The 13,714-nt window shown below is 37.0% G+C and overlaps 1 protein-coding gene across 1 annotated transcript in view; it reads left to right on the plus strand.

Moving 5' to 3' along the window:
- Positions 1 to 4,160: 4,160 nt before the first annotated feature.
- Positions 4,161 to 13,714, plus strand: part of xpo1b (exportin 1 (CRM1 homolog, yeast) b) — a 53,777-nt gene continuing 44,223 nt past the window's right edge. The window contains exons 1-3 of the mRNA XM_033979388.2: positions 4,161 to 4,506; positions 12,088 to 12,219; positions 12,841 to 12,942. Coding sequence (XP_033835279.1) covers positions 12,094 to 12,219; positions 12,841 to 12,942 — 228 coding nt within the window. The 5' untranslated portion in view covers positions 4,161 to 4,506; positions 12,088 to 12,093. The remainder of the gene's footprint in view (positions 4,507 to 12,087; positions 12,220 to 12,840; positions 12,943 to 13,714) is intronic.

A 13,714-nucleotide genomic window follows, 5' to 3' on the forward strand; every position in this document is an offset into this window, starting at 1 on the left:
ATCTAACTGGTCTAAGCTCTGGACCAGACTAAACCGGACTGGAGTCTAGAGGCTAGACTGGACCTGCCCTTGCACTCACTGAAGGGGCAGTATAAGTTGTTGGTAATTGGTCAACAACTTTGTCTGTCAACTTCAATTTTTTCAATGAATGTCAAATTAACTTGGTATTTAGGGCTTGATATTTAGTTTAATTTTTCTTTGCACTAGTGGGGAATATTTGTTGTACTTAGTAAGAGTGCAGTTACTTCAAACTAATATTACTCAAGTAGAAATACACAGTAGTCATCCAAGAAATTACTCAAGAGTGAAAAATAATTTGGGGAAACTTCTACTTTAGTAAGAGTAGTTGTCTAGACCTAACAACTGATTTATAATTTAAAGTTAATACCAGGTTTCCAAAAAATATTGAAAACTGCCAAAAAATCTGGTATTTTCAAATGCAAAAAAAATAAATGTAGACTTACTCACAGTGGGAAGAGTAACCCCAACATTTACTCAAGCAGCAAGAGTACTGTTACACTCTACAATATATTACTGAAGTAGTAGTAGTACTGTTTTTTACTTGAAGTGGGTCGACCAGTTTGTCTTTAGTGGAGTTCTCCCCAAAGCTAAAAACACAGAAACAAGATTTTTAAAGAATAAGGGCGTGGCATATATTTTGGAAAATATTTTGTTGTATATTTATTATTATTAAATGCATTATTATAATCAATACAATATTTAATCTAAACAATAACTTGCTTCAGGGCATAAGGCTCTCACAGTATAGCTCAAATGTACATGACAATATTATCTACCATTCCTTTTTTGATTTATATGTTGAGATATTTTGTTATGGCAATGTTCCTAGATTTATCATCATTCTGAAACCCATGGATATAACTCTATGGGAGGTTCATTGTTACTGTTCACTTATATTAATTAAAGAAATATCAAAAGGTATGATCGGCAAATGCTGAACCTTATCATTACTTGTTTGGGATTGGCTCCACAAAATTACCATATTAATCTTACTGCCTAAAGTCATTTGGCAACTGACAATGATCACGTCTTTGAACTTGAATAATCTCACGAAAATAATAATTTCACTTGTGTTTATTTACTGACAAAGAAGACATTGAACTTTGTGCCAGTTTTTGTTTCATGTGGATTAGAGATATTTACCATAAACCAGGTCAACAAATCTGCAAAGTGAGAGTTAAACAGCAAACTCCACCACAGAATTCTGACACTGTTTAAGTGTTCTGCAATTTCTGTTTGTGTAAATTGATTTGCATGAGGAAAAAGTATTATATTGTATTATACATTTCATGGTAGTAACAGTATGAGTTGTTGCTATAGTAAAATAGATATGGTCATAGCATTAGCAGCAGCACCGGTAGTAGAAGTAGTAGAAGTAACAGAAGTAACAGTAGTAACAGTACTAGTAATGGAAGTATAACTTGTACTATGTAAGACATTCCATTTTCTGAAATGCTTTTACTCGAGTACATACCTGAGCACATACCTGGAGTACTTGGCCCCTCTGGTGCAGGTGAGTCATGGCAATAATAGGATTGTGTTGGTTAATAACATGGTAATGGATGTGTAAGCCTCTGTCTGGACTGAGCAAGGACACTCGCAATCAACTGTAACATAAACATGGATATGTATGAACTTGGGATGCACATTCTGTTTTGATTTTGATTTACACAACCAGTCAAAAGTTTGGAGACATTTTTCATGATTATTTACATTGTAGATTCTCACTAAAAGCATCAAAACAATTTTGGAGAATTTGAATATAAAATATGAAAAACTATTTACTTTAGTTATTTTTCTTTGCTACATAATTCCATATATCTTGCATCATATATTGGATGTCTTCTGTATACAACTAAAAGGGAGAGTAGTAAACAAAGAAAATAAATAAAGACTGAATGGTGGTGTGTCTAAACTTTTGACAGATTTTTGCTTTATGCAATTATTTATTATATTTATTTTCTTTAGGCAAGTCTGGTAACCACAGGCTTGATGTCACTTGATGGTGCCACAAGAAATATCTATTTGAACGAATTTATCTCACACAATTTTTGGAATATTTTTTCCTCTTTATTGTCCCTGGGCTGAAACAGAAATGGCTGCTAATCTGAACCTATGACCCCTATGACAAACATCAGTCACATTCATGAAGGGTCTTGCCCACGGACACAATAAATATGCTCTGATCTGACCTGAGATCAAACCTCCAACCTTTGAGTTTGGGCAATCACATATTGACATAAAGGTTGCTATTAAATACATGTATATCTATGGGGCCAGTCAACTCGGCATTGACTTTAACCCACCCTCACAATAAATGTCTCCAATATATTTTTTCAGGGATGATTGCAAATGTATTTTATTCTTAAATCCAAAAAATAATGTTTACAAACTTATATTAGGAGCATAAACAGACACAAATAATACATAATCAGGTATATAATGTCCTTAAAACTGAAAAATGTTTTTATAGAAGAATTTCATAGTCGTTATTGAAATGCAAGTACAACAGATCAGAAGGCTTATAAGAGCATGAGTTTGAGTCACATAAACCTGGATATTGTAAACAGTTTTTAAACACGTTATAATGCTATATCACCAAAATAAACGGAAAAGATCAATGTAATTTGTAATATTTATAGGCCTTATGGTTACTAAACAATTTCTGTTAAATGAGAGCATGATTTTTAGCCAGTATTCTAATATTCTAAATATAGCAAATACAACTTAAAATGTAAGTCTCCATGGTCAGCTTGACATTGAATTTGACATTTCTATCTCCTACCCCCAAGTACATTGAAATATATTATCTTACTTGTATCTGAATGGCTAGACAAGAATATGTACTAAAACAAAATGAAAGAATGACAGACATTTTCTTTTCAAATTGTAAAAGATCAGAATTAAGTTTACAATTGATGTTTCATAAAGCCTTTATTACACAAGTTAATTATTATTATTATAAGTATATTTTTTGCATATTTCTAGTCTCCTTAACTGAGATACCGCACATTAAAATAGTCAAGTGCCCATAATAATAGAATAAAAACTGATTTCATGAATTTGTCATTTTATATTTTAGTTTAGACATACAATTTGTTCTACATGATTTAAGAGTGAGAAAAGGTCAGATCCAGAAATGCATATAGTGAAATTATAATTATTGCACGCTTCAGTTCAGTTTTAGGTCTAATTTTAAATCTCAAATCTCCAAAAAATGTAAATAACTCTTCAGATTAGATGAAAACGGGCGTGCTGTTGCTGGGTAGGTTTCAAACGCCCTTCTCCAAATCATTCTGCGTGACTTTAGTGGCTTGTGTACTGTCTCCACTCTCTATACTACACACCAAATCCAGTATTTTTCCATCAAGTCCTGCGCTCTGGCCCACGTGACGCAGAGGGAGCAGAAAAAACGCTGTCATGCTCGCATCCTCACTTCACCGCTCGAGCCCTCTCCACGCGCGCGCCCCGCTTTCCTAATTCAGATAAATGCACACAAACGTCCCCGAGCTGCTGATGGTGTCACTTCATATTTATAAAGTCCATGGTCCACTTTGATACCGCTGAAACCAAATCTTGCAGCGCGGGTCGCTTTCCCTAACCTCGTGCGTACATGACCGAGTAACCACTCCCACTCGTGGCTGGTGGAAAATTACCAGCTTACAAGTAACAGGCAAATGAATGGTCCACAGCGCTCAAATAGGCAAGATACCTGCGCATATCAGCCCATGTCCTTTACGGAGAAGTGCTATTTATAAAGTCTGAGAGCCGCTAAACTAAAGTGCTTCAAACCGCCGTTTTCGCGTTTGTTTTGCAAAGAAACGCACTGTGCTTTAAATGCGCTGTGTTGGACAGTGATAAGGCGTAGTTTAACTCGTACTGATATAATTAAAGCATGCAATACTATTCTGCTCTGATAAGCCGAGTCCATTCTGCGAGAGCAGAGTCTGCCCTCTCTTTCTCTACGGGCGGAGGAGTCGCGTGGGCGCTTGAGCGAATTGAAAATGACTGACGGGTGTTTGGACCAATCAGGACACAGATGAGGAGTCCCCGCTCTCGGCTCGACCTATCAGGAGACTCGGGGGGCGGCGCTTCGGTCCAAACTTTCCGCGGCGCCATCGGCGGAAAACTAAACCGAGATGGAATCTCCCAGTCTGAACCGGTTTCAACCGGTTAAGAGTGAGAGCTTCAGAGGAGAGAGCGCAGCGCAGCCTCCGCACCGCCCCGCTGAAAAAACACATTTAAACATAAAAATTACACTTACTTTGATTTGGAAAATGTATCGCAGGGACAAATTCCGACCGTAATAGCAGTTTGGGGATCCATAAACTGCAGACATCCCTCAGACTTGGAGCTGGACTCAGACACAACCAACGCTGCAAAATAGGAATAATTTTGTCTGATCAACTCTTTTCCTCTCCCGGTCACGGTGCGTGGACTTTCCCCGCGGGATCCGCTCTTTTCTGTCAGAGCCGTGGACTTTAGGTGGGTACAGGACTGGCCCCGTGCACCGTGCCATGCTGTCATCACTGTTATTATTTCTCTGCCAATTTCCTGTTACAAATGAGACGCATTTTACGTATAATTTAACTTACCCACATCATGCTTCCTTTAGTAAAACTTGCAGAAATCATTGGGCTATCTTGAATTGGCTAATTGCTAGCTTCTGTTGATTACTTTTCAAGGATTAGAAAAACTGTCAATTGAAAGTGTTGTAACTTTTGCAAGCCAACTACTGCTAACATAAGAATTAAACCTTCTGTTTGCTTGATTAAACGTGTAAAAGTGCACGTTTAATCTTGCATTTTGCACCATACCTTAACCGCATCTTTGTGGCTAGTTTATGTGTGGTATTGATGTTGCTAGGTTGTTGTTTTAGCTAAAATAGCATCTGTCATCGCAAAAGTAGTAACTCAGGCTTATCCTTGTAGCATCTGAGTAACTTTTAGTGGATTTATACCCCTAAAACCCACGCAAATCGCTTTAAAATAGCTGCTGAGGTCCTCGTTGCTTTGAGATTGTTGGTGGGAGTGGTAGGAGTCGCCAATGAAGGAGCACATGTCAACTGTTTGCGAGTGCGACGCCTCCAAAAGCGTGCTAGAGGGAGTTAAAGAGATACGCACTGTTTTGGATCACGACTGGTAATGTCAAATATATCAGGGTTTTAGAACAGACTTTTCTTTTCTACTTTTTCCTCTCTTTTTAATCCTTAATGTATTACAAGTTCAAGAAAATTCAGCCTATTCCAAACAAATGCTATACTATTTACTCACCATATACCCCATGTGAGACTATAGTAGCACATGTCTTTAGTGAATCATTCTGTTGAATAGTATTTTTGAAGTAAATATGTCACTTATCATTCCCTCTACTAATCAAGGAATGATAAAAGATTAAAGAGCCTATATTATGCTATGTTATAATGTTCTTTCCTCATCAAAAACAAAGCTCTTTACATTTTCTTTATCATATCCTACTATTGTAGTAATTGTAAACTGCCTCCAGTTACATTTGTATAGATATGTAATATAATTTTAAATGTTTAAATTAGAATGAGATGAGTCATTTTTTTTAATGTAATTTGTTTAATTGCACAATAACCTGTGTTGCCAGTACAAAAGTTAGGAGTGAACTGAAATGGTCCTCAATTTCACTATTTTGCAATTTTTCAAAATCTCGTTGATTAAAAATGCAAATTAATCAAATGAATTGGATTAATTGCCCAGCCCTAACCTGGAGTTGTGTTTTGTTTCATCCACACATGTTAAACACACAAATCTTGCATATTTAGGCAGAGTTCTTCTTTCTAACAGAAAACACTCTGTTCCACCTTGTGATGTCATGGTAATACAGGAAGTGCTCCACTGTGTTTTAAACTCCATACAGCTTCACTAGAATCATTTGAATCAGCCCTGAAGAATAGCCAACCTCTACTGAACTGAATGTAAAAGGTAGCTGTTAACTTGAAAACTACAAATACATAACATCAGAAGGTGGAACAGAGCATTTTGAACAGACAGAATAATTATAAAGGATTACTCAAACATGTGTAAATGAAACAAAACACAACTCCAGGTATGTTTTTGACAAGCTAACAACATTATAACATTGCTTAAAGCTGAAAGAGTCATTTTTTTTAAAAGTTGGGTAGTTCAGTTGACTAGGAGAGACTTTTCAGGTTATTCTTGTTTTTTTAGAGTTGTGATTGTTTTCAATAAAAGTGTTTTTTTTCTTTTTTTATGATGCAGCTGTCCTTCATAACATTTATGATTATATTTTTTATTGTATTTTTCTCATGCCAAGCTTTTATGCCTGAGACAAAACTGCTTTTATTAGCAGTCTATAATTGTGCTCAAAGAAATACGTTGTTATTGATTGAATATTCAGTTTCCTCTGAACAGTTGTCAAAAGGAAACTAGTAGAGCCAAACAATTTTAGATAAATATTAAAGAGGGGGTGCTTATATGGGGTATTAACTGCTAACGCATCCTGCTAATGAAACTACTGCATATTGCATCAGGTTTGTTAAGTTGCTGTGCATTGTTTTGTATCATGTTTTTTGTATATTTATGGAGAATCATCATGAGCATGAGTGATGTAGTATTGTGGACTGAGCATTGGACAAATCTTACAGCTAACCATAAGGAGGGTTTGGATAGTGCCAGGGAGAGCAATATATGTTTTGTCTCCACAATGCACATTTCCACTAAACTTTTCCAGGACAAACATTTATTTTAAGAAACTTCAACTGCTAAATTAATACAAGAATCCCATGCTTTTCCCAACAGTTTTGCAGAGGTATAAACTACACAGAATAAAACGGGATATTTTTAGTCGTTTGCAGATGTAATTATGTTATGTGAATAGTTGGAGTCTTGATTGTTTGTAGTGTGAGCTCAATATTCAGAGTGCAATTTTAAGTTGGTTGCGATTAATCTCTTTGCTCTAGTAACTGGTATGCAATTATGAATTTGTATCCACTCCACTGCTAAACTTAAACAAGAATGCATTGCAGAACATTTTGTGGGGCCTCAAACCACAGAGTTAGCAGTGTTTTATGCAGAATGGAAAGTAAATTAGTGCAACATTGATATTGCTCTTTAGATTTGATTTGTGATTTTTCTTTCAACCCTGGTAACTTGTACTGAATGAAGAACTGGTACCTAACCTTATTTACCTGCCCTCTACGCATCTTCCACTGATTGGTTGAGCAGCGGCCCAAACCCCGTCCTCTGTATAACGAGCATGAGTAGTTTTGATGAGGGGCTCCTGTATCGGTTCATCTCATGTAAAGCGGCACTGTCAACACGGCTGTTCTCTACACACGTGTGCATTATTCATCTGTTCAAAGCACTCATCCCTCAGAGGCTTTTGTGGTCAGGTTTAAAGTGTGAGAGAGACCACAGTTTACTCCCATCAACAGGGAGACGCATACACAACTTTATTTATGTGGTTAAAAGTATCGATATCCAGATGTACGGTTGTCAAAGGTATCAAAAATCTGTTACTAATCGAAACTAGTATCGAAACTAGATATACTCATTTGGGCAAGTATTGATACTAAAAAAAGTCACATTCACAGGACAGATCTGAACCATTCCTGAATAGCTGTAGAATGATCTTGAGCTGTGTCAGAACAAGTATAAGACACATAGACTAGTATGTGCCCATGGAGCCTACTTGGATGACAGCGGGACTGAGTAGACTTGGAAAATCACATTCTTTTGTCTAAATAAAAAGTATTGAGTCTATTCCTTAGTATCGAAATCATGTTTGAAATATTATTATGGTGACAACACTGCCTAGATGTAGGACTGAACGATCTGGGAAAAATAACAATTTTTTTTTATTTTTTTTCTGACAAGCATTGTGATTAGGGTTAGATTTGTGATTTACATTTTAAACAATTCTGTTCCAAGTTCACATCCTAAACATGTCCAGAATTGACAAAAAGACTGAAATCTCAACTGACAAATAAACACAAGAATCACATTTCAGAACATGTTTGTACAGATCTAAACTACAGAGTTAGCAGTTTTTATGCAGAGATCTTGTTTTGTGGAGGAAATTCTGGTACTTCAGAAACTGCAGCCTTTGCGATTTGCTGATTGCGTCCATTTAAATGGCTATTTTGATTTGATTGCCATTAACCATGCAGCTCTAATGTGGTCAAAACAAAGTGTCCATCCCCAGATACTAAGGCTGAACGATTTGGAAAAAATATCCAAATGTGATTTTTCTGTCTAAAAAGAGTTTTGTCATCAAACGGCAGGCTTTTTCATTGTAACAAAACTACACTAGTCAATACATTTCCTAAATTAAAGCGCTAGTTAATAATTTGGTTACTTGACAACAAATACACTATTATATTTACTCCATTGCAAAAGTAATAATTGACACATTGGTACAATTAAATTCAAGTTGTTTTTTGACAGTCCCGCTCTTACCAGTGTATATTCTTTTATCCTTTGGTAAGACGTCCAACTTGCCCATGTATGAATGTGGCTGTCGGTGCAGGGCAGAGCCCCATCACTAGGCCTGTCACGATAACAAATTCTGAAGCACGATATATTGCTATAGAAATGTATTGTGATAAATGATAATATTGATACCATTTTATGCCACTGATACCATTAAATTAAAGCAAGATAATTCCAATAAAACATTTTCTACTGCCTGAGCTGCAGCAAAAAAAATAGCCGATTGAATAATTAGCCATAGAAGTGACTTATTCAACAGCTCAAATCTTATCATATTACAACAAAAATAACAAAAATCTCCCCAATTTTGCTAAGAAAAAATACCCACACTAAATATTGAGCCTCAAAATATATTGTTCCAGCTTTCATATATTGAACGAGAAGTCAATATAGTAATTACTATGACAGGCCTACACATCACTGTCTGTGAGCCTCTGGGCAGCTGTGGCTACAGAAGTGGCTTACCACCATGAGTATGTGAATGAAGAAATGTGCATATGTAAAGTGACTGAGTGTCCAAAGCGACACTTTAAGACACTATTTACACAGTTTGTTCAGTCTGAAAATAAACAATAAACATAGTAGTAAATTATAGTCATGAGAAATTGGCATAGCAGCTCTCTAATAAGAAAAGTCTCTTACTGTAGCACAGACCTGGTTTAATATTTAGTTGCACTGGACACAAATACCTATTTAATGTTTAACAGATATTGCCTATTTTCTCAGTACATTGTACAGCTGTAAGATGAGATAAAGTGACATAGTCTTCTTGTATTTTTTGGTATAATACTTTTTTTACATGTCCCTTTACCATAACATGACCGACAGCTCTTGTAGTCACATGGCTGTTGGGAAATACATTTTGAAAGAGTAAAGTAAGCTCAAATTAACTTCTGTTGAAAGATGTTAACCCACTTTTGGGAATTAACCAACTCTGGGTTTCTCAATCAAAAGTGCAGGTACAGCTGAGGGCGAGCGGGCTGATTGTGTAGTGGGAGTGATTGATTTTTAGGCCCATACCTGTAGTGTTGGTTATTTTCTGTTTTGACTTGATTAAAGCTCTATGTTTTTGACTTTTGACTTCATGATGGGTGGATATTACATCGATGACACTCACAGCATGTCACTGTACATTAGATTGTTAGTCATCCATGTAATTCTTTATAGCTGCAAAGGTCAAATGTAAAGTAATGGTTTCATTTTTTTTTAATTGTTAAAATCAATGTTTACAGCTTTTAGTTGCAGCAGCATTAAAAAAAATCCACTGTATGGCATTAAATTGATCTTTCTTGCATATATATATATTTTTTAAAGATCTAACTTGTATCTTAGCCTTTAATGCTTATACTGTGGAACATTCTTGGCAAAGACATACACATCCGTGAAGACGACCCCAGTGGCAGACCCTCCCCCTGAAAGGTTACATCATGCATATTTAAATGTTAATTTGGATTACAGCTGTAATTATGGCACTAAATTAGAGATAAACTGATTGGTTGGCCAATATTTGCACTTTTTAGAATATCGGCTGTCAGCCTTAATTCTCTCGCATAGGCCGATACTTTGTTCTTAAAGGAAAAATAATAAAAGCTTTTATTTGATCACTTTACTGATTAGGGCTCTTTACAAAATCTGATTCCATTGAGGTGTGTTAGAAGTAAAACTGGGCTGTGGATGTCTAAAGTTGAAATGATTGTGTCAAGAGATTGTAGTATACTGTACATGTACGTAGATGTATCTATATCACCATCTGAGACACTGTGGAATCATAGTTAAAGATTTGCAAGCAGCGTTTCTCATGTCAGTGATCAGAACGTGGACCAGTCAAGTCTCGGCATGATCAGACTTCACTGAAGGAGAACATTATATAACATGTTAACAAATGAACACTAGCATTTCAGCCTATATCATCACTTTTGTAAGTGATAGTTTTAAACTCCCTGACACTTCATTTTTTGCAGGTTTAGGATGGAACAATTTAGGAAAATAATGTAATTGTGATTCAATTTGAATACATATATTGCAGAGTACACATTGTAAACAACTCCAGGAGCATTAACTCCTAGACTCCTGAAGACTGAAATCTGAACTGCTAAACTAATATAAGAATCCCATGCATTTCAGAACATGTTTGTAGAAGTATAAACTGCACGTACAACAAGATGTATCTATAAAAAAGACAGGATATTTAGTTCTTTGCTGAGGACTTTTGAGAACCTAAATAATTGGAGCCTATGCGATTTGATAATTGTGTCAACTCAAATTTGGATTTCGATGTAATTTTGAAATTTGCAGACACAAGTCACCCAAAATCACCCTTCTGAGAACTCCTTTTTATTTTGCTTTGATCCACTCGACCTTGGTCCCTCTTCAATGTTTATTTATTTTTGCTTTATTCAAAAGATTTACAAAACAAGACTGAAGACAAGTTCCTATTCACCAGTAATCCTAAATTATAATTCATAATAATATTTGACTAAACTGAGTCGCCTCCTTCAAATATTACAGCTACTGTGAGCAATGGTTAAAACACAGTGAGTCAAGCCAAGGTCAAATGAGCTGCCAGACTTCTGCAGTCAATACAGCAGATTTAATATAGTCAGAAAAAAAAATAAAACAAGGGTTGCAGAATTCTTTTCAATCCAATCAAAATCTCAGCCTACAATTATCTAGATAAGTGTTTCTCAAACTGTGGTATCCGAGCCCTTTCAGGTGGTACTTGGACAACTCTTCAGTTTGTGGGTTTGGCTAATTTTAGAGTTCATTTTTTTCCTCCTTTGGATAATTTCTTAGAACTATAGTGGAAATACGGTAATGTAGTCCACTTTTAGACCTGGTTTAGATCTGGTGGGACTCGGAAAGCCAAATCATTTCTTTGGTGGTACTTTGTGTGAAACGTTTAAGAGCCACTGGTCTAGATTATAAAAACTTTAAAGAATGTTTTGTCTTTATGGAGTTCATGAGTATAAAACCTGTTAATGCTATATTTCATTCAAATGTTTGTGTGTAGATGTCATGGGTTTGGGAATGTTACACAATATGGCATTTTGAAGCTTGCGATTATTCAATTGCAGGTGTTTTCTTGCTTAAATGTGATTACATTTGATTGCACAGTCCCACATTGTTACAAAAACATGGATATTATTTATATTGTCAGCGGCCTCAGAGTTGGAGCCTTTGTTTTTCTAATTGATGCTTTCTTTGTTGATGTTGTTTTGTGCCTCAGCTGTTTGACTCTTTCTAACCTCTTCACATGACTTCCTCCCTCCCCTGTCACTCTCACTCCTCCTTTTCTGTCTCCCCTTCTTCTCTCTCCCTGTCTCTTATTTGCACTCTTTCTCTCTCCCTACATCCTGTTGTCTCCACCCCCCCTCCCTCTTTCTCTCACCCCCTCTCACCTCTCCCTCCCTGTTTCTCTATTCCCCTCTTGCCTCTCTCTCTCCACCTTTCTTACATCCCCTCTCCCCATGTTTCCCTCTTACACCTCTCTCTCCCCTCTCCTTCCCCTTTACCCCCTCCACTCTATCTTTCTCTCTCTCTTTTTTCTCTCTCCATTTCTCTCTATCTCTCTGTCTCTCTCTCACAGAGCTCTATGCCAGCAGTGATGACCATGTTAGCAGACCATGCAGCACAGCAGCTGCTGGACTTTAACCAGAAACTGGACATAAACCTCCTGGATAATGTGGTCAACTGTCTGTACCATGGCGTTGGCCCACAGGTAGGGGGCGCTGCATGCACTCACAATCAGGCCTGTCGCCATAACACATATTGAATGGCGATATACCCTTATGTAGTTTAACAAATACATTCTAAATCAGGCATGGAGGCAAATGGTGGCAAAAGTAAGTACTGTATAGGTGTGCTTACTAAATTACTATAGATCTTCCCAGTGTTTGTAAACAGAACGCATGTGTTCCATTAGCTGGTATTGTCTGGCTAACTTACAGTACCTGATTTTTACTGTCTTAAAAAAGTGAAAAAAAACAAACAAGTTCATTAAAAAAAAATTGCAGTGGTGCCAAGTTATTCCTCACTAACCCCATGTATTCCGTGCATGCTAATTATTCATCATAATGAGTTTATAAGCACTTTTCACAAGTGTCAGAGACCAAAGCCAATGCTAACAACAGCTAGCATGCTAACAGTGCGCTTCCTGATTTGTGAAAGATAAAACACTTTCTAATTAGATGCAGACAGTACACAGTGGTCTCATTTTGACCCTGAGAGCTGCTTATACTATATGTCTGTGCTGGGCAAGACTAATTTACTTTATTACATGAAAAAACTTTAGTAAACATATATTTTCTTATTAAAACTATATTTTCTTTGCTTCTTGCAGCAGAGGATGGCGCAGGACGTTTTGACTCACCTGAAAGAGCACCCAGACGCCTGGACCCGAGTTGACACAATTCTGGAGTTTTCCCAAAACATGAACACCAAAGTAAGACTCCAAAACACACTCTGCACTGCTCTCCACTCCACCTATCTGCTCAGAGGAGGAACTGCAGGACAACAAATGCCCAAATGAGCTATCTACTTTATTTCTTGACACACCACTTACTAAAATATTACCAAATCACATTTTTTAGAAACAGTCCATTCCACTGTGTCTGGTTCTTTAAAGGTGCATTCACACTTGCATAAAGATCACATTGAAATGGGGGATAACTCTGATTAGACCAGGACCAGACCAGGATTGGGACTAACCCAGGATCAAACTGGACCATAAAAGGAGTGAGTCCATGTGTTGTGGTGGGACTGAGGGGAGCAGGGAATGATGACGTACCAGCGGGGCAGCTATCAACTCAACGGCATATATTCACCATGTGTCCTCGACATAATTCTCATTTTAAATGAATTACAAAAATTGAAAGAAAGCACACAGTGTAGGGCTTGGAGCTTTACATACAGCTAGGCCTATCACCATAACAAATTTTGAAGTGCGACATATTGCTGAAATAAATACCAGCCGACCGACCAACCTGCACTCAGCACTAGGGCCCAGAAAGTACCGCCTCTAGGTGGGAAAAGTGGGCATGTCTGTGTGCTCCATATCTGAGCAGGCTGAAGTCTGAACGTGTATGTTTATAAAGGGCTCAAGTCTAGATCAGAATTGAACTGCGCTCAAACCAGGACAAGCAAGTGTGAATGCACCTTAAATTTGTCAAAGGTGACGTTTGCATTATTTTTTGGATCAGAATTGGTCAGAATTG

This window comes from Periophthalmus magnuspinnatus, chromosome 15 (assembly GCF_009829125.3).
Source record: "Periophthalmus magnuspinnatus isolate fPerMag1 chromosome 15, fPerMag1.2.pri, whole genome shotgun sequence".
NCBI classification, from domain to species: domain Eukaryota; kingdom Metazoa; phylum Chordata; class Actinopteri; order Gobiiformes; family Gobiidae; genus Periophthalmus; species Periophthalmus magnuspinnatus.